Source organism: Agrilus planipennis, unplaced genomic scaffold (genome assembly GCF_000699045.2).
Source record: "Agrilus planipennis isolate EAB-ADULT unplaced genomic scaffold, Apla_2.0 scaffold82, whole genome shotgun sequence".
NCBI classification, from domain to species: Eukaryota; Metazoa; Arthropoda; class Insecta; order Coleoptera; family Buprestidae; genus Agrilus; species Agrilus planipennis.
In genome coordinates, this window is record NW_020442454.1 from 743,531 (window position 1) to 770,322 (window position 26,792).

At 33.8% G+C, this 26,792-nt stretch overlaps 1 protein-coding gene across 1 annotated transcript in view; it reads left to right on the forward strand.

Moving 5' to 3' along the window:
- The window catches only part of LOC108736570 (homeobox protein aristaless-like), a 240,590-nt gene that overhangs the window by 161,681 nt on the left and 52,117 nt on the right, over positions 1-26,792 (forward strand). The window contains exon 2 of the mRNA XM_018469038.1: positions 20,354-20,591. Coding sequence (XP_018324540.1) covers positions 20,354-20,591 — 238 coding nt within the window. The remainder of the gene's footprint in view (positions 1-20,353; positions 20,592-26,792) is intronic.

The following is a 26,792-nucleotide window of genomic DNA, read 5'->3' on the forward strand; positions in this document are numbered from 1 at the left end:
CTTCCATAGAGTCCTCTGTTCTCCTACTCTTTCTAATACCTCTTCATTTCTAACCTTCTCTATCCATGGTATCCTCATTATTCGCTTGTAACATCACATTTCGAACGCTTCTAACCTTTTCTTTTCCGCCGCTCCAAGGGTAGTGCTGGATAAAAATATCGATATATCGATAATCATCGGTAACTATCGATAACAATAATAACAAGTGTTAATTATCGTTATGTAGATAACTGGCGATAGAAATCTAAGTGATAGAGATCTTTGATACTCTCAAGCTGAAGCTCCATTATAACTTAATCATTTATTATTTCGATAACTTTTCAATACTTCGCTTTAACGTTAAATATGAAACACTATTTATTGTTTGTTCGACTAGTTGATAATTGATATTTGATTCTTGACAATGTCCTAATAAGGACGAAACTAGTCGAACAAACAATAAATACTTAGTATTTTATTTCTAACGTTAAAGTGAAGTATTGAAAAGTTGCAAAAATAATAAAGTCAAGGTAAATCAATAGTTATCAATCTTATCAATGAAACCAACGATCGATATATTTTTGTTATCGACAACCGATTACTAAAATCGAATATCGTTAAAGGCTAGCCAAGGGTGTTAGTAGAATTTTATGTTACTGTGAATATTTGGTTATGTATTGTAATGAATGAAGAGAATGATTGATCGAATATATCTAAATAAAAGAGCAATGCTTTGTAGTGTTTCAAAGGATTAAATATGGAATTCTACAATTATGTTACAACTGATTCAGGCTTTTTTTTTCAAGAATACATCAGGATCGTAGTACAATTCCGATATCAGTNCACCACCCACCCATTCCCACGATTCCTGAAAGCAGGCTGAAGAGGGCCTTCCGCTCTACCTTCCGGCGTAGTCCGGAGGGACTGCCCGCCCACCAGCCAGTGGCTGGTGGGAATGAAACACCCAAAAGTTTTTTTTTTTTTAGGTATCTAGGATATCAGATAAGTTAGGACGGAAGGAGTAGGTAGTAGGGATATAAAGGAGAGGATAGTGTAGGGTCGAGTCGCCTTCCATAAAAAGAAGTCACTTCAATACTAGGGAACGGATAATTTAGAAATTCGAAAAATATTGTTAAAGGTGTATGTTTGGAGAAGGTTAGAAATAAAGAGATATTCGAAAGAATAGGAGAACAAAAAAATAGGCGAGATAGGTTGGTAAGACACCTTCTCAGGCATGAAGGTCTAGTCTAGTAGAAGTAGACCCAAACTAGATTACTATTCGCAAATAGGTAAGGATGTGGGATGTTCTAGTTTTACGGAAATACGAAGATTAGCTCTGGATAGGAACGAGTGTCCAACCAGTCTCAGGACTGAGAACCTTGTGGTGATGATGATGACCTTACATTTTTAACAAATTTTAAACTACCAAACATAAGGAGAATTTCATCGATGAAGACGTCATTATTTAGATAATAAATAATCTACTGAGTTGACATTTCATTTTTTTTTGTTAGTATTTTATCTATTAAGTTGAAGTGATAACCATTAACAACCGCTATAAGTTTAATAATATCTAACTCATTCCTAAAATTTGAAGGAGAAAGAAGTATAGAAGTTAGTTAACCTGTGTAGTGAACAATTGGGTTATTACAATATTACCTGGGCAATTAAAATCATTGGTGATATTTATTTGTTTTGTTTCTTCTTTTCATAGTCAAATCTGTTAGTTGAAATACTGGATGGTGGTTGGGAATTTTCCACTTTTTCTTTTTTTTATTGAGATGGTTCATCAAAAATACCATTGGTTTTGCTTGCAGAAAGAAAAAAAAACCGAAAAATTGTTTTTCATCATTCATACTTTCAAAGTTGTTACTGTAACTTATCAAAGTTAGAAAAAGGACATTTCTTATAGGTACGTCTGTATTACTTATCTTCCCAATTTTATTTGGAAACTATGATTGTCTGTAATGAATGATGAAAAGTAGAAAACTCAAAAGTTTCGAGCTAATAAACAGTATAAGACTAAAAGCGGTTTTAACAATAGTTGCATATTATACGCTAGTCTATAGAGGGTACGACGAAGAGTCCTCTTTACCCTCATATTAGGAATCGTGGGGATGCATGGGAAATGATTGAGGAGAGACAAATCAGACGGACGAAATGAAGTCCATGAAAAAGTGAAAGATTATTTATATATGAAATACTATGGTAACTTGTAATAATCTCAATTTTGACATGTTTTTTAAAAATTATTTCAAGTTTCTTAACTATTACAATTAAATTTACAATATCAATTAAAATACCTAGTAAATTAATTTGTGCTGAAATTTTATTTTTACAAATTCGGTTCCAAATTGTAATTTTTATTATTTTCGCTTACGAAACAACGGGATAGTAGGATAAGTTGTAAATATCGCTTTGATCTTTCGATAAATTTTCCATTTTCTCCTTGTAGAACTATGGAAATGTAGAATATTATAAGTATACCTAAGTGGTAATTCGACAAGATTTTTTTTCTTTTTTGTGTCATTTAGATAATAAATTCTTTCGGAATCATTTTATATTAATATAAAGCCTATTGTATAATAATAAGGGAGTATAAAATAATAACGATGTAATTTGAAGGTTGATTAAATCTCTCGCGGTAAACTGTAAGCAGGAAATTACCGTGCACCGTGTTTACCTGCACAGTCTAAAATATCTCGGTAATTTTAATATATCGTACTATACACAACATCCACCACTAAAAGTGTAAACCACTAATGAGGTGGCATTACTTTAACGGCTCGGAATTACAGGCTTCACTTGCCAAAGCATGCGCACACTAGATTGCTTACACGTTTCGAACGACTTTTCATCGTATACGTTCGATCGAAATCAAAATATATACGTTCTTAACCCAAAAATTAGTCATGTATGTATTTTCATTTGCCGCTGTGCAATCGGTAATTAAGTTGATGAAATGTGCTCATGCATGTCGTAGTCATTTATTCCACAACCGTCTGACAATCAGTTAATTACTTACAATAAATATATGTATGTAAGTACTTACATAGCACTACGTGAACATTAAGCAAAAAGCCAACGGACAGTAGCACATCGCGGCTGGAAAGATTTCTGGTATATTTAAATCTTACACTTTTTATGAAACATATCAGAACTAAGAGAAGAAAGAAAATAAATGATTTCATGAAAAGATTTTAATTGCCTCGATAATATTGTTTTGGTAATAGCGACCATATTGCTTATACAAGAGATGTAATGCAAAAATGTGTGAACAATATATACTATTACAAGGAACGGGAGTGCATGTGAGGGTCGTGGTTGTAATTTATACAAAATAAAAGGAGAGTAGTGGAACACTAATTCTAGTTGGTTATTAACTACATTACAATTATTGTGAACAGCTTTTTTAATTTTTATGCTGTTTGGGAGAGAGATAGCTTTAAATAAAATGGAAGCGGTATTGACAAAACAGTACTGTATGAAAATAAATAATAGTAAAACAAAAATACTGGTATGCAAGGGAAGAAGAAGTAGGGAATAAGTGAATGTAAAGATAGGAGTCGAAAGATTAGAAAAAGTGGCTGATTTTAGGTATCTAGGACCGAGCGGCATGGCCTAGACGTCTAGACCATTGCTTAGCATTCGGGAGGACGCCGGTTCGATTCCGGGTCCGTCTGCCTTGGTCCAAGTTTTTCTGTGGTTTCCTTGGATCACCTAGGCAAATGCTGAGGCAGTAATATTCCACAGATAACCTTTCATTCTCTTCTGTCTTCATTTCGTCCGTCTCATCTTTCTCACCCGAATCACCACCCACCCATTCCCACGATTCCTGAAAGCAGGCTGAAGAGGGCCTTCCGCTCTACCTTCCGGCGTAGTCCGGAGGGACTGCCCGCCCACCAGCCAGTGGCTGGTGGGAATGAAACACCCAAAAGTTTTTTTTTTTTTAGGTATCTAGGATATCAGATAAGTTAGGACGGAAGGAGTAGGTAGTAGGGATATAAAGGAGAGGATAGTGTAGGGTCGAGTCGCCTTCCATAAAAAGAAGTCACTTCAATACTAGGGAACGGATAATTTAGAAATTCGAAAAATATTGTTAAAGGTGTATGTTTGGAGAAGGTTAGAAATAAAGAGATATTCGAAAGAATAGGAGAACAAAAAAATAGGCGAGATAGGTTGGTAAGACACCTTCTCAGGCATGAAGGTCTAGTCTAGTAGAAGTAGACCCAAACTAGATTACTATTCGCAAATAGGTAAGGATGTGGGATGTTCTAGTTTTACGGAAATACGAAGATTAGCTCTGGATAGGAACGAGTGTCCAACCAGTCTCAGGACTGAGAACCTTGTGGTGATGATGATGACCTTACATTTTTAACAAATTTTAAACTACCAAACATAAGGAGAATTTCATCGATGAAGACGTCATTATTTAGATAATAAATAATCTACTGAGTTGACATTTCATTTTTTTTTGTTAGTATTTTATCTATTAAGTTGAAGTGATAACCATTAACAACCGCTATAAGTTTAATAATATCTAACTCATTCCTAAAATTTGAAGGAGAAAGAAGTATAGAAGTTAGTTAACCTGTGTAGTGAACAATTGGGTTATTACAATATTACCTGGGCAATTAAAATCATTGGTGATATTTATTTGTTTTGTTTCTTCTTTTCATAGTCAAATCTGTTAGTTGAAATACTGGATGGTGGTTGGGAATTTTCCACTTTTTCTTTTTTTTATTGAGATGGTTCATCAAAAATACCATTGGTTTTGCTTGCAGAAAGAAAAAAAAACCGAAAAATTGTTTTTCATCATTCATACTTTCAAAGTTGTTACTGTAACTTATCAAAGTTAGAAAAAGGACATTTCTTATAGGTACGTCTGTATTACTTATCTTCCCAATTTTATTTGGAAACTATGATTGTCTGTAATGAATGATGAAAAGTAGAAAACTCAAAAGTTTCGAGCTAATAAACAGTATAAGACTAAAAGCGGTTTTAACAATAGTTGCATATTATACGCTAGTCTATAGAGGGTACGACGAAGAGTCCTCTTTACCCTCATATTAGGAATCGTGGGGATGCATGGGAAATGATTGAGGAGAGACAAATCAGACGGACGAAATGAAGTCCATGAAAAAGTGAAAGATTATTTATATATGAAATACTATTGTTCCAGCATTTATATATTTTATAAGCACATTAAAATAAAACAACAGAAAAGCTTGGAGCAGGGCAGATAGACGTGAAAATAAATATCATAAATATCCCATTATGATTATTCTTGACTTGCTAGTTCCTCTAATTTTATTTTTTTTAATCTAAATTAATCATTTTATCGTTAAGTATATAGAAAGAAATTGTTGATTTTTTATTTATTTTTCTAATGGAATTTATCCACAGGTTGCAGTTACGACAGCAATGTCTTCTTTGCGAAAAAAACCCGTCCTCATAATTAAAATTTAATTTCACGGTTTGGTGCGGTTCGTGACAGTTCTCCGCTACTCTGTTCCAAGCGCAATTAAACAAAATGCCGTAATTAGGTTTGTTACGGTACATAATTCAAAAGTTAAAATTGGGAAGGCTTCCATTTAATTTTTCTATTGTCTGCCGGTAGGTTGCCTAGAAAAACAACGTACATACTGTACCATTATAAACAATCTAATTACATGTTATTTTATTTTACTCACGTCATACGAATATGTAACATTATAACAAAATTTAAAATAATTATTCTTTTCTGTGAGTAACCTAAATGCCCTTACAAGGATTTAATTGTACGTTACATCATAAAATGTAACATAATTAACAATCGTATCAATATCAGAAATTTACTACTTTTTAGGGTTCCGTACCACCTTATAAGATCACTTCGTTGACCATCTGCCTGTCTGACTGTCTGTCGACATCATTTTTCTCAGTAATACGTGAAGGTATCAAGTTGAAATTAATATTAAATATTCAGGTCTGTTAGGAGGAGTTAGAGATAGCTTTAAATAAAATGGAAGCGGTATTGACAGAACAGTATTGTATTAAAATAAACAAAAGAAAAACAAAAATATTGGTATACAAGGGAAGAAAAAGTAGGGAAAGTGCGAATATAAAGAAAGGAAACGAATGATTTGAAGAAGTGACTAATTTTAGGTATCTAGGATCTTAGATAAGTCAGGATGGAAGAAGTAATAGGGATATAAATCAGAGGATAGCACAGGGCCGAGTCACCTTCAATAAAAAGAAGTTACTTCTATGCTGGCCAACGATTAATTTAGAAATTTGAAAAAGATTATTAAAGGTGTATGTGTTTGGAGCGCAGTGCTGTACGAGTGCGAAACGGATCGTGGGCGTGGCGGAAAAGGTTAGAAGCGTTCGAAATGTGGTGTTATAGGCGAATGATAAGGGAACCGTCGANTCCAAGTTTTTCTGTGGTTTCCTTGGATCACTTAGGCAAATGCTGAGGCAGTAATATTCCACAGATAATCTTTCACTCTCTTCTGTCTTCATTTCGTCCGTCTCATCTTTCTCACCCGAACCACCACCCACCCATTCCCACGATTCCTGAAAGCAGGCTGAAGAGGGCCTTCCGCTCTACCTTCCGGCGTAGTCCGGAGGGACTGCCCGCCCACCAGCCAGTGGCTGGTGGGAATGAAACACCCAAAAGTTTTTTTTTTTTTAGGTATCTAGGATATCAGATAAGTTAGGACGGAAGGAGTAGGTAGTAGGGATATAAAGGAGAGGATAGTGTAGGGTCGAGTCGCCTTCCATAAAAAGAAGTCACTTCAATACTAGGGAACGGATAATTTAGAAATTCGAAAAATATTGTTAAAGGTGTATGTTTGGAGAAGGTTAGAAATAAAGAGATATTCGAAAGAATAGGAGAACAAAAAAATAGGCGAGATAGGTTGGTAAGACACCTTCTCAGGCATGAAGGTCTAGTCTAGTAGAAGTAGACCCAAACTAGATTACTATTCGCAAATAGGTAAGGATGTGGGATGTTCTAGTTTTACGGAAATACGAAGATTAGCTCTGGATAGGAACGAGTGTCCAACCAGTCTCAGGACTGAGAACCTTGTGGTGATGATGATGACCTTACATTTTTAACAAATTTTAAACTACCAAACATAAGGAGAATTTCATCGATGAAGACGTCATTATTTAGATAATAAATAATCTACTGAGTTGACATTTCATTTTTTTTTGTTAGTATTTTATCTATTAAGTTGAAGTGATAACCATTAACAACCGCTATAAGTTTAATAATATCTAACTCATTCCTAAAATTTGAAGGAGAAAGAAGTATAGAAGTTAGTTAACCTGTGTAGTGAACAATTGGGTTATTACAATATTACCTGGGCAATTAAAATCATTGGTGATATTTATTTGTTTTGTTTCTTCTTTTCATAGTCAAATCTGTTAGTTGAAATACTGGATGGTGGTTGGGAATTTTCCACTTTTTCTTTTTTTTATTGAGATGGTTCATCAAAAATACCATTGGTTTTGCTTGCAGAAAGAAAAAAAAACCGAAAAATTGTTTTTCATCATTCATACTTTCAAAGTTGTTACTGTAACTTATCAAAGTTAGAAAAAGGACATTTCTTATAGGTACGTCTGTATTACTTATCTTCCCAATTTTATTTGGAAACTATGATTGTCTGTAATGAATGATGAAAAGTAGAAAACTCAAAAGTTTCGAGCTAATAAACAGTATAAGACTAAAAGCGGTTTTAACAATAGTTGCATATTATACGCTAGTCTATAGAGGGTACGACGAAGAGTCCTCTTTACCCTCATATTAGGAATCGTGGGGATGCATGGGAAATGATTGAGGAGAGACAAATCAGACGGACGAAATGAAGTCCATGAAAAAGTGAAAGATTATTTATATATGAAATACTATTGTTCCAGCATTTATATATTTTATAAGCACATTAAAATAAAACAACAGAAAAGCTTGGAGCAGGGCAGATAGACGTGAAAATAAATATCATAAATATCCCATTATGATTATTCTTGACTTGCTAGTTCCTCTAATTTTATTTTTTTTAATCTAAATTAATCATTTTATCGTTAAGTATATAGAAAGAAATTGTTGATTTTTTATTTATTTTTCTAATGGAATTTATCCACAGGTTGCAGTTACGACAGCAATGTCTTCTTTGCGAAAAAAACCCGTCCTCATAATTAAAATTTAATTTCACGGTTTGGTGCGGTTCGTGACAGTTCTCCGCTACTCTGTTCCAAGCGCAATTAAACAAAATGCCGTAATTAGGTTTGTTACGGTACATAATTCAAAAGTTAAAATTGGGAAGGCTTCCATTTAATTTTTCTATTGTCTGCCGGTAGGTTGCCTAGAAAAACAACGTACATACTGTACCATTATAAACAATCTAATTACATGTTATTTTATTTTACTCACGTCATACGAATATGTAACATTATAACAAAATTTAAAATAATTATTCTTTTCTGTGAGTAACCTAAATGCCCTTACAAGGATTTAATTGTACGTTACATCATAAAATGTAACATAATTAACAATCGTATCAATATCAGAAATTTACTACTTTTTAGGGTTCCGTACCACCTTATAAGATCACTTCGTTGACCATCTGCCTGTCTGACTGTCTGTCGACATCATTTTTCTCAGTAATACGTGAAGGTATCAAGTTGAAATTAATATTAAATATTCAGGTCTGTTAGGAGGAGTTAGAGATAGCTTTAAATAAAATGGAAGCGGTATTGACAGAACAGTATTGTATTAAAATAAACAAAAGAAAAACAAAAATATTGGTATACAAGGGAAGAAAAAGTAGGGAAAGTGCGAATATAAAGAAAGGAAACGAATGATTTGAAGAAGTGACTAATTTTAGGTATCTAGGATCTTAGATAAGTCAGGATGGAAGAAGTAATAGGGATATAAATCAGAGGATAGCACAGGGCCGAGTCACCTTCAATAAAAAGAAGTTACTTCTATGCTGGCCAACGATTAATTTAGAAATTTGAAAAAGATTATTAAAGGTGTATGTGTTTGGAGCGCAGTGCTGTACGAGTGCGAAACGGATCGTGGGCGTGGCGGAAAAGGTTAGAAGCGTTCGAAATGTGGTGTTATAGGCGAATGATAAGGGAACCGTCGACAGAGAAGGTTAGAAATAAAGAGGTATTAGAAAGAATGTTTAAAATACTTAGTTTGTATAAAGAGCAACAGGCAGTTATAGAGCTGGGGATGCAACGTAGAGAAGTAAATATTAGGAAGGGAGTCAGGCAGGGATGCACACTGTCACCGCTACTTTTTAATCTATACATCGAAGACGCCATCAACATCATTAAAGACAGTACAACTGTAGGGATAGATGTGCAAGGGCAAAAGATTAGTATGCTTAGATTTGCAGATGATATAGCAGTATTAGCATCTAGCAAGGAGGACCTAGAGATAGCTTTAAATAAAATGGAAGCGGTACTGACAGATCAGTACTGTATGAAAATAAATAAAAGTAAAACTAAAATACTGATATGCAAGGGAAGAAAAAGTAGGGAAAGAGCGAATATAAAGATAGGAGACGAAAAATTAGAAGAAGTGGCTGATTTTAGATACCTAGGAAGTCAGATAAGTGAGGATGGAAGGAGTAGTAGGGATATAAAGCAGAGGATAGCGCAGGGTCGTGTCGCCTTTAATAAAAAGAAGTCACTTCTATGCTCGCGAACGGTTAATTTAGAAATTCGAAAAAGGTTGTTAAAGGTGTATGTTTGGAGCACGGCGTTGTACGGGTGCGAAACATGGACAGTGGGAGCGGCGGAAAAGAAAAGGTTAGAAGCGTTCGAAATGTGGTGTTATAGGCGGATGATGAGGATATCGTGGGTAGAAAAGGTTAGAAATAAAGAGGTATTGGAAAGAATAGGAGAACAGGGGACTCTATGGAAGACAATAAAAAATAGGCAAGATAGGTTGGTAGGACACCTTCTCAGGTATGAAGGTCTAGTCAGAGACATATTAGAGGCAGAAACAGGAGTTAGGAGGGGTAGAGGTAGGCCTAGATTAGATTACTCTTCGCAAATAGTTAAGGATGTGGGCTGTTCTAGTTTTAGGGAAGTACGAATTTTAGCTCATGATAGGAAAGAGTGGAGGTACGTGTCCAACCAGTCTTAGAACTGATGACCTTATGATGATGAGAAAGAATAGGAGAACAGAGGACTCTATGGAAGGAAATAAAAAATAGGCGAGATAGGTTGGTAGGACACCTTCTCAGGCATGAATAAGGTCTAGTCGGAGACATATTAGAGGCAGAAACAGGATTTAAGAAGAATAGAGGTAGACCTGGATTAGATCATTGTTCGCAAGTACCTAGTTAAGGATGTATGATGTTCTAGTTTTAGAGAAATGCTAAGATTAGTTCAGTCAGTTAGTTAGTGTCCAGCCAGTCTTAAGGCTGACGATCATATAATGATGATGATGATGAAGAATATTAAAACTTATGGCGTACTTCTCGTTGACCTAAAATCATGAAATTTAACAAGAAGCAGTGTATAAAATGAAAAAATACAAAAATCGTAAATTTGTAGCTACATCACAGAAAAATATTTTTTTGGGAACTGGTTTCTGTAAGTGAGGGAGAATTACATTCGAGAGGGGGATGGGGGAAATACTGGTTTTAAAAAAAATTTTTGAGAATGTTTAAGATTCATTAAAATAAATTTCGCTCAAAAATTAATAACATAAGAAAACTGTAGAGAAATAAATAATTTCCGAGTTGAAATGTTTTGCAGGAATTATGCTATTTGATATTCACTTGAAAGTTAACGAGGTCAATTATTCTTTAACATTTATTTCATTATCTACACATTCCAAGTTAGATGTTGGTAATGAGAGAGAAGTGTTTGCAATTTACTTATCGTCGTCGCTACTGTGTAACGAGAGTTGAAAATCTGCATTTAAATTATTATCCTACTTTCCAATATTTAGGTATCACTTAACATAACGTTCCATGTAGTATAGTCAAATCCAGTATTATCATGCATAACCAATGGTCACTAACTATAATGAATCGAAATAACAAAACTACAAAACTTTTTCAAATAATATACCAATGGGGAATTCTACTTTTTGTTTATTTCTCGAAATGTAGTTCATCAAACTTAATACCATTGTTTTTGCTTAGAGATTTAAAAACCGGTAATAAGGAATTGGTTTACTTTGTCAAAGTTATCATTTTAAATGATTAGTCAGAAAACGGAAATTTGTCAATTAAAACTATTCAGGTTTGCTGAAATTGTCTTATCTATCTTATGATTGTAGACTACAAGCCCATACTAAGAATACGCCGTACAGTTACACGTTTTTTTCGCTAAAAAGGAAATTAATTTTCCTGCGCTAGTCGCATGTAGGGCATAATATGAAATTTCATTCTTTCATGGTGTAAAACTAAAATCATTAAATAACGTTGTATAAAATCACCAAAACTATACGAGGGTGGATTGATAAGTTTCCGGCCTGACCAAGAAAAACAAGGTTTTTAAAAATTTTTTTTTTTTATTTCTCAACATAATCTCCTCCAAGGCTGATACATTTCTCATAGCGGTGTTCCAGTCTATTAATGCCATCTCTATAGACTGATTCGTCAAGCTCCTCAAAATAACCATTTACAGCTTCGATTACTTCTTCATTGTCCGCAAATCTCTTACCGCCAAGCCATTTTTTGAGATTAGGGAACAGAAAATAGTCACTCGGGGCTAGGTCTGGAGAGTAAGGAGGGTGCGGCATCAATTCAAACTTTAGATCGTTGATTTTAGCCGTCGCAACGATTGACGTGTGCGCTGGTGCGTTATCGTGATGAAACAAGATTTTTTTCTTCGCCAGATGAGGTCGTTTAATTTTCACCTCGTGGCTCAAACGTTGCAATAAGTCTGCGTAGTATTGACCAGTGATAGTATTACCCTTTGCAAGGTAATCAATGTATATAATACCTCTTGCATCCCAAAAAACAGTAGCCATAACCTTGTTCGCCGAAAAAATTGTTTTTGCCTTCTTTGGAGTTGGTTCCCCTGGTCCAATCCACTGTTTAGACTGTTCTTTGGTTTCAGGAGTGTAGTGGTGGACCCACGTTTCGTCAACGGTTACGAATCGACGCAAAAATTCGCTTGGATTACGCTTATACAATGACAAATTTGCGGTAGAAATGTTTTTTCGAATCAATTTTTGGTCGACTGTTAGCAAACGCGGCACCCATCTTGCACAGAGCTTTTCCATATGCAAATGTTGGTGCAAAATATGTTGCACACGTTCATATGACATCTTACAGGTCTCAGCTATCTCACGCACTTTCAATCTGCGGTCTCCCAGCACTATTTGATGAATTTTTTCGATCATATCTGGAGTTGTGACCTCAACGGGGCGTCCTGAGCGAGGCCCATCAGAGGTGCTCACACGACCCTTTTTAAACTCGGAAACCCACTGCTTAACGGTTGAATATGACGGGGAGGATGTCCCCAGTGTTGAGTCCATCTCTTTTTTAATTTCCTTCGGCGTTAACCCCTTCAAATAAAAGTATTTGATGACAGCACGATTTTCCTGCTTTTCCATTTTTACGAAAACCACAGAGGCGTCTTGTTCAGCGTGCTGTCAAACCTACACTAGCAAGGAGATCGGGCTGAAACTATAGCTACAAGCTATCCAAGGATGGTACTATAGAATGTCACCTCAAGGTAGGCCTAGTGGCGTCATCTCTTGGTTAGGCCGGAAACTTATCAATCCACCCTCGTATATCGCTTAATTTAAGGGAGTGTTGGGTTTTTTCTTACCCCTGAACCAATAAATATGTACGGCGTTACTGATGAATGAATGAAATTAGGGTGGAATTGACTAAAAATAAACAATTACCGTGGCTTTTGGTACCGTTAGTTTTGCACAGCACTATGCTAAGTGATTATTTTTCCTTGACCTATATTATTTTAAAAATTCCGTACAAAATAAATTTATCAAAATATCCCAGCTCAGAACTTAAAGTTTGGTTCTCCTGTAAATTGACGACATACTGCTTAAAGTTGTCATCTCGTGTGGTACTATATTATATATATAATTTATGATGAGTAATTTCATCGCTTGGATTTTTAGAACGGACTTATAATCTATTAGCTGCAAAACAAATTTAATTTGTCATAAGACCAGCCGAATATATGTCACTGCCCGAAATTTCAAAATTATGCTAAAATAACAGGTCAGGTAAATAATAATTTAATAACTGCAGAAAGTAAAAGAATGTACAGGTCGGACGAACGAAGCTGGCGAGCGTTCGCGCAGGTACTTGCCCGTTTTGACCTATTTAGGTAAATCAGTCCGAACCGATACGCAAATAAATTTTCAGTAGGCGTAAATTATTGTATTAATACAAATAGGACAGCAGCGTACTAGGAAATAATATAGAAACATAACATATATAAATCATTGTCATCATTTGAGTCAAAATCACTGTCACCGACATCAAAAATTAGTTCTTCTGTTTATATGTCCATTACTTGCTCATTACCTAACATAATATTTAAATAAATCACGTTAAACTAAATTTTTGTGCCTATTTCTTTTTTATATCAACTTTAAATATCTACAACAAGAAAAACAAACATATAAGTTAATTTTTTAATTTCATTTTGTAAACTGATCCCTGTTTTCAAATATTTAATCTACGCCCCTGACAGGGATACTGAAGAAAGACGGCTGTACTTGTTATACCTAAAACTGCCTACTTTTGCTATTGCGGATCCATGCCATTTTCGAGCGTCAGGCCTGTGATCACACTCCTCCAAGAACAGTCATCATCATCATCATCATCATCATAGGGTCGTCAGTCCTAAGAGTGGTTGGACACGTACCTCCACTGTTCCCTATCCTGAACTAAACTTCGCATTTCCGTAAAACTAGAACAACGCACATCCTTAGCTATTTGTGAACAATAATCTAACCTAGGTCTACCTCTACCCCTCCTAATTCCTGTTTCTGCCTCTAATATGTCTCTGACTAGACCTTCATGCCTGAGAAGGTGTCCTACCAACCGATCTCGCCTACTTTTTATTGACTTCCATAGAGTTCTCTGTTCTCCTATTCTTTCTAATACCTCTTCATTTGTAACCTTCTCTATCCACGGTATCCTCATCATTCGCCTATAACACCACATTTCGAAGGCTTCTAACCTTTTCTTTTCCGCCGGCCTACTGTCCATGTTTCGCACCAGTACAACGCCGCGCTCCAAACACACCTTTAACAACCTTTTTCGAATTTCTAAATTGACCGTTCGCGAGCATTTTTGTTAAAGGCGACACGACCTTGCGCTATCCTCTGCTTTATTTATATCCCTACTACTCCTTCCGTCCTGACTTATCTGACTTCCTAAATATCTAAAATCAGCCAATTTTTCGTCTCCTCCTATCTTTATATTCGCTCTTTCCCTACTTTTTCTTCCTTTGCATACTAGTATTTTAATTTTACTTTTATTTATTTTCATACAGTACTGATCTGTCAGTGCAAGAACAGTGCTACAAAAAATGAATAATAATCATGTTACTGTCTAAGAAAGAAACAAATTAAATAATTTGCTACGTTTTACTAATTTTTTTCTTTTTCCTGATTGTAAAGCACATTCATGTCGTTTTTGTAGCATGCGCCGTTTATAGAAGGCAACACAATGAAAAGAAATGTAGATGTAAGATCCTCGGATCACTTCGTCGAACTGAATTATTCATAAATATTTTCAGTAACTTAATTACACCAAATTATTTTAAAATGTACTTCGATGATTTAGTAGTAGGTACCGCAAATAAATATCGCATTTACAATCTACTTTTTTCGATGGGTACATTTGTGGAATTTGTTCGTTTAATTATGGTTTTTACAATTACATGGCAGATTGTTCGTTTATATCTCATCTGTGTGGTTTTTTTATTTCGTAAGATTGGAGGTATATTACCATGTTGGATGCTCTAACTCAATAAAAAAAAACGAAAAAACGAAAAAACGTAACACTTATTTATCAGACAAGACCCATTACAGACAATTGCGCGGTCCAGTTATTTGACCGCAATTAGCAAACTTTGACGTGATCGTTGCAATAATAAGGATTATTTAATCTATTTTAGCAATTTGAGGTTAATCAACGATTTCAAATGATTGAGAACCAATAAATAGTTTAACACTTACGCATAAAATGTTGCCGAAATATTTCATTACAAAATTCTATAGTCTTAGTGCCAAATGTTTGTGTTATTTATTACATTACAACCGGTTTAATTAGTTTGCACAATAAATTAATCGTACCATTTTGAAATAAATAAAAATCTCAAGTATTTTGATTTAATTACATGTAAAATGTAAATCGGAAATCTAATTTACATTAAATAATTTAAATATTTACGACTTTAATACTGTGTCTAATATACGTTATTCTTAAAATTTTTTCTTACATATCGCTTGACTCTATCTACAATTTTTGTATTTCTTTTTCAATCCTTTAGAATGAGATTGTCACAAAATCTGTTCTTACCCTAATGTAAATAATCGACGCGATAGTTTCTACTGTGCACTCGAGATAAAAAGGTTCAGTCTTTCAGAGTCTCTGAAAGCGAGACTCGAGTCTCCGTATCTCATCGAGTATCTCTGGTGTCGCTGAGAGAGACTTTAAAAAAAACTATTTAGCGTCTCTGAACGAGAGACTCGAGTCGCTCATAGAGAGTTCCTCATTTCGTATCCAGTCTCTGAACGAGAGACTCGAGTCGCTCATAGAGAGATCCTTATTTTGTATCCTGTCTCTGAACGAGACTCGAATCTCTCTATAATAGGTGTCTCGATAGACATGGTTAAAATGTTCTAAGTTCAACATATTTCAGAGATCCCAGTCTTTATACGAGAGAATCGAGTCTCTCAATTTATCAGTTTTATTCATTTAATCTCTCTGTGAGAGAGTCGATCTNTGTCGCTGAGAGAGACTGTCAAGAGACAGTCAAAAAAACTGTTTAGCGTCTGTGAACGAGAGACTCGAGTCGCTCATAGAGAGATCCTCATTTCGTATCCAGTCTCTGAACGAGAGACTCGAATCTCTGAACGAGAGACTCGAATCTGAACGAGAGACTCGAATCTGAACGAGAGACTCGAATCTCTCAATAAGTGGTGTCTCGATAGACATGGTTAAAATTTTCTAAGTTCAACATATTTCAGAGATCCCAGTCTTTATACGAGAGAATCGAGTCTCTCAATTTATCAGTTTTATTCATTTAATCTCTCTGTGAGAGAGTCAATCTCTGAACTAACAATTTTATCGTTCAAGTCTCTCATACAGAAACTGTGAGAGATCCATAAAAACACCTAGGCAATAACTGAGAGACTGTAAAAGACTGTAAGAGACGCTCTCAGAGACGCTGAAAGACTGAAAGACTCTGAGAGACTGGAGAGAAACTGAAAATTTTTGTCTAGGGCAGTGTAGCGGTGACAGTGTGCATCCTTGTCTGACTCCCTCCCTAATATTTGAGTGCTGAAAATAAAATATGGTTAATGTCGTAAATGTTGTAAATCATTCTCATTATTTTAATAAAATTAGGTACATGTTTAATAAAGGAAATTGAGTTACAACTGAAACCATTATTTTTTTCGACGCTATTGGTGCTCCCTTAAAAATTAATAGGTTTATTCCGCAGAGTAAATATACCTACATGTACAGAGAGATGAACATCTGACAGTTAAAGGTAATTTTGACTTCCGCATGTTCCACTTGAGTGCGGGCTAAACAAATTTTCCATTTCAGCGCGCAGCAGTTTCACTGTTAACACTTGCATGCAGTTCCGTCCTGAAGCATCCCCAAATTTAATGACTGAGTGTTTACATTAATAGACATTGCTGTAATCTATAGTCCGTATTTTAGTCTATGCAGAAATATCGTAGAATAATTTATGTACTAGCTGTTTTATTGAATAGCTTTATGGGTGTCAATAAGATAGGTATATTTTCTCCTGAAGAATTTTTGGTTTTTATTCAGGTATATATTTACTAAGGGTAATTGTAATTAAGATAAAAGCCAAATAAAGTCAAATACTTTAATATGTATGTGACAAGGAATAATCGCTTTTAAGGTAAGCAAGTTAACAAAGCAAATTATATTATCATTAATTAGTTATAAAAATAGTAAGAATGATTAATCTGAGTTTTCGCTATTATTATCAGAACACTGTGACATAGCGGCGTCGAAGATGTAGTTACTGTAATTGACCATTTGAGATTTTTTTCTTCCAAGTACCTGTTGTGTCCTAAATACCAGAGAACTGCAGCTACATGTGCACAACAGCCCACGACTCGTGTACATACTTTACACTGGCAGTACCATCCACAAACTGGTGGTGAAAGACAATTATTATATTGAATCCATGCATTAGGTATATATTTTTTGAAGATGAATGTCGCGATTGTAATTGAGCACGGATTATATCATTTCTTTCCTTGTGAGCATCCAGCTCATACAGCCCTAAATCATTAAACTGCTGTACCACTTACGTATACGTTCGCGCAATATATGACTGGACCAACACTTTAATATTTATATACATTATTGTTAACAATATGCTACATCACATATGGTAAGGTAAGAAATATTACCCAAAACACACGGAGTATATAATCTAGTATTGAAAAACTATATTAATTGGGTTCTGTGCTATTATTGAATTTTTCGTGAATTACAGGGGTTATTGACACCCATCCTTTATATAAATATTTAATCTTTTAAGTCCGTTAGATGCATTAAATTTTTGTAGTGGAAAGCAGTAAATTGTATAAATTATTTTGTAGTTTCAGTTCTTGATAAAAGTTTAAGATTAAGTTGCGCTGAACCCATTACAATGTAATTCGCCCAAGGTGGCATTCTGAGTTAGATAATAAATTACAAGTTGGTCTAAATTCTGAAATTAATCAGGATCACCCCTAAAACATTTTGAAAATACTAAGGAAACAATTGACAAAACCGTATTATTTGAAAATAAATAAAAGTAAAACAAAAGTGCTGACATACAAGGAAAGAAAGTAAGGAAAGGGTGAATATAAAGATAGGAGACGAAAAATTAGAAGAAGCGGCTGATTTTTGGTATCTAGGAAGTCAGATAACGCTGAATGGAAGGAGCAGTAGAGATATAAAACAGAGGATAGCGTAGAGTTGAGTCACCTGCAACAAAAAAAGTCATTTATATTCTCGCGAACGGTTAATTCGGAAATTCCTAAAATTTTGTTAAAGGTGTCTGTCTGTAGCGCGGCGCTGTACGGGTGGGAAACATGGACAGTCGTCACGGCAGAAAAGAAAAGGTTAAAAGTGTTTGGAAATATGGTATTGCAGGTGAATGATAGGGGTACCGTGGGCAGAGAAGGTTAGAAATGAAAAGATGTTAGAAATAATAGGAGAACAGAGGACTCGACTGCGAAAGTCAATAAGAAATAGAGGAGATAGGTTGATCAGGTGAAGGTCTAGTTAGAGAGATATTAGAGGCAAAAACAGGAGTTAAGATGAGTAGAGGTAGATCTAGATTAGATTACTGTTCACAAATATTTAGGGATGTTGGTGTTTTAGTTTTAGAAAAATGCGAAGATTAAAGCAGGACAGGACAGAGTGGTGATGCGTGTCCAAACAGTCTTAGAATTGACGATCTTATGGTGATGATGACTGGCTTTTTTTACAGTGTACCCATCAAACACTTTAAATAGATTACCTGTGTTAGTCAAATTTATGTTATATTGAAGCATGGCCATAATAAATTTTGGGTTCCTAAACATATAGAAAAAAACTTCAATATGATTAGCAGATTAAATTCTTAAATCTACGTAAATTTCACAAGTCCAACGTGTGGTTACAAATAAGTCTGATTTTAATTAAAGTAAATAACCATTACATTCATTACATTCCAGATATTACGTGCGTTCTTAGGTCATGCAACGAAACCATACACCATAAACCTTTCGTTCGGTTAAATTGATGTTATATATACCTACACATCTTGTACAAGTTTATATGTAAAAAAACAACGAAAAGTTTGAAGCTACAACTTACCCATTTATGGCATCCGAACACCTGGCCTGCTCAATCATGCATCATACACTTAAGTAGATGTCTGAAATAAAAGGTGATTTTTTAAGTAATCACTTGAATCACGCAAGAAGATGCTGAACAATATAGTTATGACCAAACTAAACCAATTTCACATATTAAAGAGAAAGTTAATGCTTATAAATACACAATACGTAGGTGTAAAATATTGTAATCATATAGAACTTTCTCTACAGAGTGACTTATGAATATCACGAAAACCTTTTCGCGATTATCACGATAAGAGAATTCAAGCTCACTAAAAGTAAAGACGATTACAATGCATTCCATGTAAACAAGATTATGTAAGGGTCCAGATAAGGCAGGCGCAGATTCATAGAGTTTTTATCAGGGGATTGCAATTATGAGAACTCCCTATCGCGCAAATCTGATTTCGTGGTTAGTGTATGTATGAAAGCAAAAGTTGGGTCAAAATCGCAGAATGTTAATAATGACCTTCATAATTCATTCTAGGTACTGGATAGTAACAGCATTGTTTCTTATCTATAATATAAATAAATTGCTTTTGGATACTTCTTTAAGATGTTTGACATGGAAAAATTACTTATTAAGGATGTTTGGGAGGTACAATCGGAGACAAGAGTACATAAAATTAGAAATTTGTGATTAATTAGGTTTTACAGATAACATGAGGTAAATAAATTTTATCTACACTAAAAGAAAAGTATACGGTTTGAGAAAAAATTTGGAATTTGACTAAAAACTTTAAATAAAATAAGAAATAACGAATANTTGCAATTATAAAAGTTTGAAATTTCTGGTAGCTTTTTTTCTGTTAATAAAAATAAATTTAATCTGTTCGGTTAACGAATCTCCATAAAATGACGCGTAAAATTATAATTTTTTAAAATTGCAAAAACTGTTTAACGGTTTAGTGAATCGATTTGCAATTTTTACAGGAGTATTAGAATTGAACGGGGAACGTTGTTTGAAATTTCTGGTAGCTTTTTTTCTGTTAATAAAAATAAATTTAATTTGTTCGGTTAGCGAATCTCCTATAAAATGACGTGTAAAATTACAATTTTTTAAAATTTCAATAACTTTTTAACGGTTTAGTGAATCCATTTGTATTTTTTACAGGAGTTTTAGAATTGAATGAGGAACGTTCTTCCAAATTTTTATTTGTCTCGTAGCATTTTGGCATACCTCCCAAACATCCTTAACTCATTATTATTACTATACCATTTGGACGAGTGTTATATGAAACTTCTATCAGTTAGTGAAAGTTTTCCTGTAATTGGATATGTTTTTTACAGAATCTGCTTCGTCAGACGAAAACCCGGAAGTAATGGGCGTATCTGAACAAGTAACTCCAAATGCAGGTTCAGAGCCTCGACCTCCCGTACCCGACCAAAGCAATGGCAGTGACTCTGAACCGGATGATTACGCACCAAAAAGAAAACAACGTCGTTATAGAACTACGTTTACGAGTTATCAGTTGGAAGAATTAGAGAGGGCGTTCTCCAAGACGCATTATCCAGACGTCTTCACAAGGTCAGTAGAATATCAATACGCTTCAGTATAATTGTTCATTACACCAATTAAATTTTCCTCATATATTATACACACTTGCATTAATTAATCTGAACATTGGTTTGGTATTGATAAATAATGGATGTACTAATAATAAATTAAAAGAGTATAATTCAGGTCATTAATTTATACATTGTGTAAGCCCCTCTTGCCTTAAGAACTAATTGTATTTGTTTTGGCATCGATTCCACTATCTTCTGACATTGGCTCTTCAATATCTCTCGTAAAGCCAAATACATGGCATCTTCGAAATCCAATGTAATTGTTGCTATTTTTCAGTCAGGGATAATTTTAAGTAGGAGGCGCAATATCCTTGAATAACTTTCCTTTGTTTTGTTTGGCAGTAATGGTACGATGGTCTTTTTTTCGCGGTCTCTCTGTATGATGAATAGAATAGAGTTGTGCTTATGCAAATTGTTTTGACCAACTCCTAAACGTACCATCTTTTATCCTTCAGAAACATTAGAATTGTATTTCTCAAAATTATTTACTTTTCAATGGCGATTATTATTTACACAATGAAGGATTGGCTGTGAGAAATTCCTAAAATGCATTGTTGATGATATCTTAGTCATCATCATCATCATCATCATATGGTCGTCAGTCCTAAGACTGATTGGATACGCACCTCCACTCTTTCCTATTCTGAGCTAAACTTTGCTTTTCCCTAAAATTAAAACATTCGACATCCTTAACTGTCGCGCTTCAAACATATACTTTTAACAATCTGTTTCGAATTTCTAAATTAACCGTTCGGGAGCATAGAAGTTACTTCTTTTTGTTGAAGGCGACTCGACCCTGCGTTATCCTCTGCTTGATTTCCTTACTGCTCCTTCCGTCCTGACTTATTTGACTTCCTAGGTACCTAAAATCAGCCGCTTTTTCGTCTCCTATCTTTTTACTTTTTCTTCCTTTGCATACCAGTATTTTTGTTTTACTTTTGTTTATTTTCATACAATACTGTTTTATCAATACCGCTTCAATTTTATTCAAAGCTATTTCTAACTTCTCCTTGCTAAATCTAAATATACTAACACTTTGCCCCTCTATATTTATCTCTACAGTTGTACTGTCTTCAACGATGTTGATCGCGCCTTCGATGTATAGATTAAAAAGTAGCGATGGCAGTGGGCATCCTTGTTAATGTTTACTTCTCTACATTGCAGCTCCAGCTTTATTGTTTGTTGTGAGAAAATATATTTTAATTGAAAGAGTTCTTTCTGGTATTCTCACTTTACACGCCAAATTAATTGCGAGCAAACTATTTTATGTAAATGATAACGATTGTTGTTTTAAATATTTAATAGTCAACACTTAACTTACACGTAGAATTAAAATAAACTAAATGAATAAAAATAAATGTAAAAGTATAAAGTAGGCTCTATGATTGAAAGTGAATTATTTTGTCTTGTTTGTTGCTTTGTTGATACTGTTATCGATACTGTTTTGATACTGATTCGATACTGTTTTGATACTTAAATAGTTTCGCCAGTGGGCGTTAACAATAGCACTGAGGGTGCAGGGCGACCTGTCAGTCAGGTCAATACCACATTTCAGGTACAGACAAAATACATGAATTTAAATTTGGAAATTACAGTAATATAGCGAACGTGACTTTTCAAAGGAAGAAATGTTACAATAAGATAGTAGAATACATTATAAAATTTATGGTTCAAAAATACTGAGATTACTGTTTGCATTTGATAAATAATATATACCTGAAAATTGTAGCTAAATAATAAAATGAATAATAGAATTGAATTTGTATACAAATAGAAAATAATACTTAAAATTTCCGACAATAATAAAATTAGTATGCAAAATAAAATAAACCTATAGTATTGTAAAGATGCAACAAACTGCCTGTTGCTCTTCATGTAAACTAAGTATCAGTCTGAGTGTATGATTTTTATTATTAAGTGTAGAGTTATTATTTAATTTTTAATGAACCTAAAATTTTTGACCGCTTTTGGTACCGACCGTATCTGATTGAAATGACCGAGTATGCGTGGCAATATGTCAGGTTATCATCTTCAAAACTTCCATGTATTTTATAAACGAGTCCGCTAGTTCAGTGAGGACCTTATCATAGGTGCAGATTTTAAATCTTGTTTTTGAGTTATGCCTGAACCCGGGATATTTTTACCTTGCTTTCCCCCCTCCTAACGTTGACCGTTATATTTGATATTTCATTCAAACATAACTTAATCCAAATAGTTTTCAAGGTGTTATGCGTTCATGCATCAATGTATTAATTTTTATTTTTGTTGTTGCATAATTACGGATATTTATTATTATTCAGTGCACTAGTGTTGAAGAGTTTTAAGTTAAAGACCATTAAGACTGATAAATAATTTTAAAGACAATTTACATTTAGAAATGTCATAGCATTTTAAGCATGATTAAGACGAAAATATATCATTAATTTGTATTTGGTTGTAGTTGATCTTCACCTGTATGGTGTAAGACGAGGCAGTACCACGTAAAAACGAATTTCAATTTTCAATGTTATTAAAAAAAGAAACAAAACAATCTTTCAATAACGTCTGACAGAGTTTTCCATTAAACCGTATAAACGAGGCCGGGCCTGTCAAAATGTGGATACTTAACCGCGTGATACCTAATCATAATGAAAACTAATAACATGGGCAATTAATGTAAAATGGTATGCACTTTTGAGAAAAGAAAATTGAGAGGTAACAGCCCATGTCCATCGTGCACCTGCGTCTATCGTAATGGTAATGGCTGTCGAGCTTTTATAACATGACAACGGCGGCGCGACGACCCAAAGCGACACAAAATATGGCAACACTGATGCGATGTGATCCGATACGACGCGATGAAAGTTCGTTCATTCGTTCGTTCGCTTGCTTTCGGTTTATAATAATAACACAACCTTCTACTTGTGCAATTAGACGACGGTAACCGGTGATTTCCGGCCATTACACGACCAACCGGTAATGAACACTCACTTACCCATTATCTAGGGGCTGCTGTGTTTTTTTTTTCCTTCTGCACTGCAATTATTTTTTGTGTGCGGGCACTGGCTGACACCGACAAGCATCGTCACTTTTTTGGACAATTATGTCAAAATCTACAAGTTGAAAACCGATTACGCTCCGTTTATTTACTTCGTTTGCCCTTTCTTAAAGAAGTGACCGAAGTGTTGAAAATATTATATATACACTGAAAATAAAATATTGTACGGTTTTCGATATTAGTTTTAATAAATGCGTTTTTGTTTGACAAAAGTATGTTAATATTATTTAAAAAATAATAATAATAATGATGGGCGCAAAAACATTTTCTTCGGGTTTTGAAAAATTGAAAATCAGAGCTAGAACTAGTTGAACCAAGCCTAACCTAACCTATAAATCTATTACGGTATTGTTCGTTCATTTAGAAAAAGATGCACCATAAACGATGCGGACAAATGAATATCTGGCATATGCAAAAGAGAGTAGGAATATGATCGGTTGTTTACTGTTAGATATTAATCAAGTAGCGCACTTGTCTGTTGGCTATCATTCTGTCATTTGTTTTGTTCCTGCTTAACATTGTGAAATCTTTTTACTGTGCGAAATAGTGAAAAATCAGTACTTTTTTATCTATTTGTTTTATTTATTTATTTCAATATCAATTTATCTTTAGATATAGTATATTTCCCATACAAATATGTATTTTATAATATAATTAGACATATCATCGTATATTGTGATATTTAAACAAAAATTTCAATTTTCTGCAATTTCAATATTATTTATTTATTTGTTTTTGTTGTTACTAAAAGCGCTGACTTGTACTTTTATGTACCGACTGTTATCCTCTTATTTTGTTATATGTTATATGTCGATATGACATCGTGTACTTTTCTTTAAGTGAACGGACTATAGCTCGGTAGGTATTTTCTTTTGTTTACAGAAATCATGGGCGTTGTGAGAGATTTTTACTAGGGCGGGGCAGATTTTCAATAGCTGTAAGTTTATACAGATTTAATGTGTTTGGTTATTTCTATATATTTAAACATTATGCCAATATGGTGACTTTTCCGGGGGGGGGGCAATAAGTTTTCCATAGAGAGCAGTGCCCCTCCTTGCCCCTACCTATCTACGCTCATGACAGCAATGTTCTGTAAAAAAATGCCCAATTTTGGAAGGTTGGAATTGGGTTAACTTAGGTACAATTCAACTAATTCTGATTTTCAATTTTTGGAAGCTTGTAAAACTATGCCAAAAAATGGTTTCTTGTTCAGCAACGTAAACTTATACTATTCAAAGATTTATTAAAAAAAATTTATATAATTTTATCAAAAGCGGAACATTAAAATCTAATCAAATTATATGTAGGGAGCACAGTTTCCGTAAAAAAAGTAAAGTTAACGGTTTGTAATGCTCTCGTTACTCAAAAAGTAAAGGGAGGAGAGGGAACTTTTTAAAAATAAGTAGGGTTCTCTAGATTTCTGATTAAAAAATTGACGTATCCTTGATTGATCCTAGTTTGGCAAAGGACCATTATCTGTAAGGATCTAGAGGGATGTTTTGCGACATGTAGTTGGGATCACCAATTTTACTAGAACAAAAATGGACACCGAGAACAGGAGAATCTATTTCTTTTAAATATTACAAAAGTCACTAGCAAATTTTAATAACTTCAATAAGTGAAAACATTGTGACAATGTATACAAATGCGTATGTAAATAAATAACCGAACGACGTACGAAACATTAAAATAAATAAAAAAATCACCTATCGTGATGATGAATAATTAGTTTGTAATTAAAAATAAAATTTATCGATGCAACCAATTATCAGGAAATGTTTACGAGTATAATACATCAATCACATGTCATCGCCTTAACTAAATTACGATAATCGTAAATAAATTGCATTATACCACTACCGCTTGCAATTTACGCTTGCTTTCCCAATTAACTTCATTAAAACATTTTTTTGCATACAAATATCGTATACCTATGTGTTTCATGTATACGCATATAGAACTTTAAAGGAAAGGAAATGTTTTAATATCTACATATATAACATCAATGACTTTTCTCATTACCATAAATTTAATTAATAAATTCATTACTTCATTCATCATCCTGTAATGCGGAATTTAAATTTCAGAGAAAAGGCGATACTACAAAAAATTATGCTGGTCACAGTTTAATTATTGCTCTGACTTATGTACATACATATGTAGGTACTTACAAGGTGGTCAGCACAAATTATTAAAATAAGAGAACAATAAATTTCCAGTACAGAATTTACTCTATATTAACGTTAAAATTCATTTTTATTTTTATCACTATAAATTACCTCAATTTAATGAGGAAAATAGCAGCAACAATTGTCTTTCCTTATTACCTTGATGGGATAATGGAGAAAACAAAATCTAGTGAATTTATCAAAGTGTTTCATATAGAATTTACTCTATATTGAATTAGCTGCATAAATGATATCTGTTTTTTGAATTACTCCCTAAAAAATAGTTTATTGTCAAACTTACTAATAAAAGTTAAATATTTGGTTCATAATAAACTCCCTTTATAATTTGTTTCTCTTTTACTTTATTATTACGTAAACTTAATTAGCAAATTTGATCTAATATCAATAATTCAGATAAACTTTTCTAAATACAATCCAACATCCACAATTTCATTAGAAGCCATAGGACGATAAACATAGAGTGAATCGTCCCCAAAGGTATATCTGGATTATTTTTTGAGGGTAAATTGGTACTAATGAAATACGTTAATTCTGAAAATTTTAGATCTCTATCTCTATCTATTTTGGTTTTTGAATAAATCCAAAAAAAGAAAAAGTCAAAAAATATTTTTTTTTCTCAAAAACGGCTGAACCAATTTGAATGAAATTTACAGACGTTATAAAGGTAAATAAGGGCTATACTCGGAAAAAATAACAGCTCATAATCTTTATAATAATCATCAAAAACAGACGATTTGTTTCGAAATAATTTTTTTTCTTTATAACATTTTTGAAATTATTTTTTTTATGTCTTCCAATGTTTTCAAATCCTTAAATCGACCAAAAAGGTACGTCGTAAATCAATTTATTTCAATATTTATACCTTTTAAAAAACAAAAAAAACAGGTTATTTGATTGATTTTGAAACCAATAATGTAATTTTTTTTAATGATAA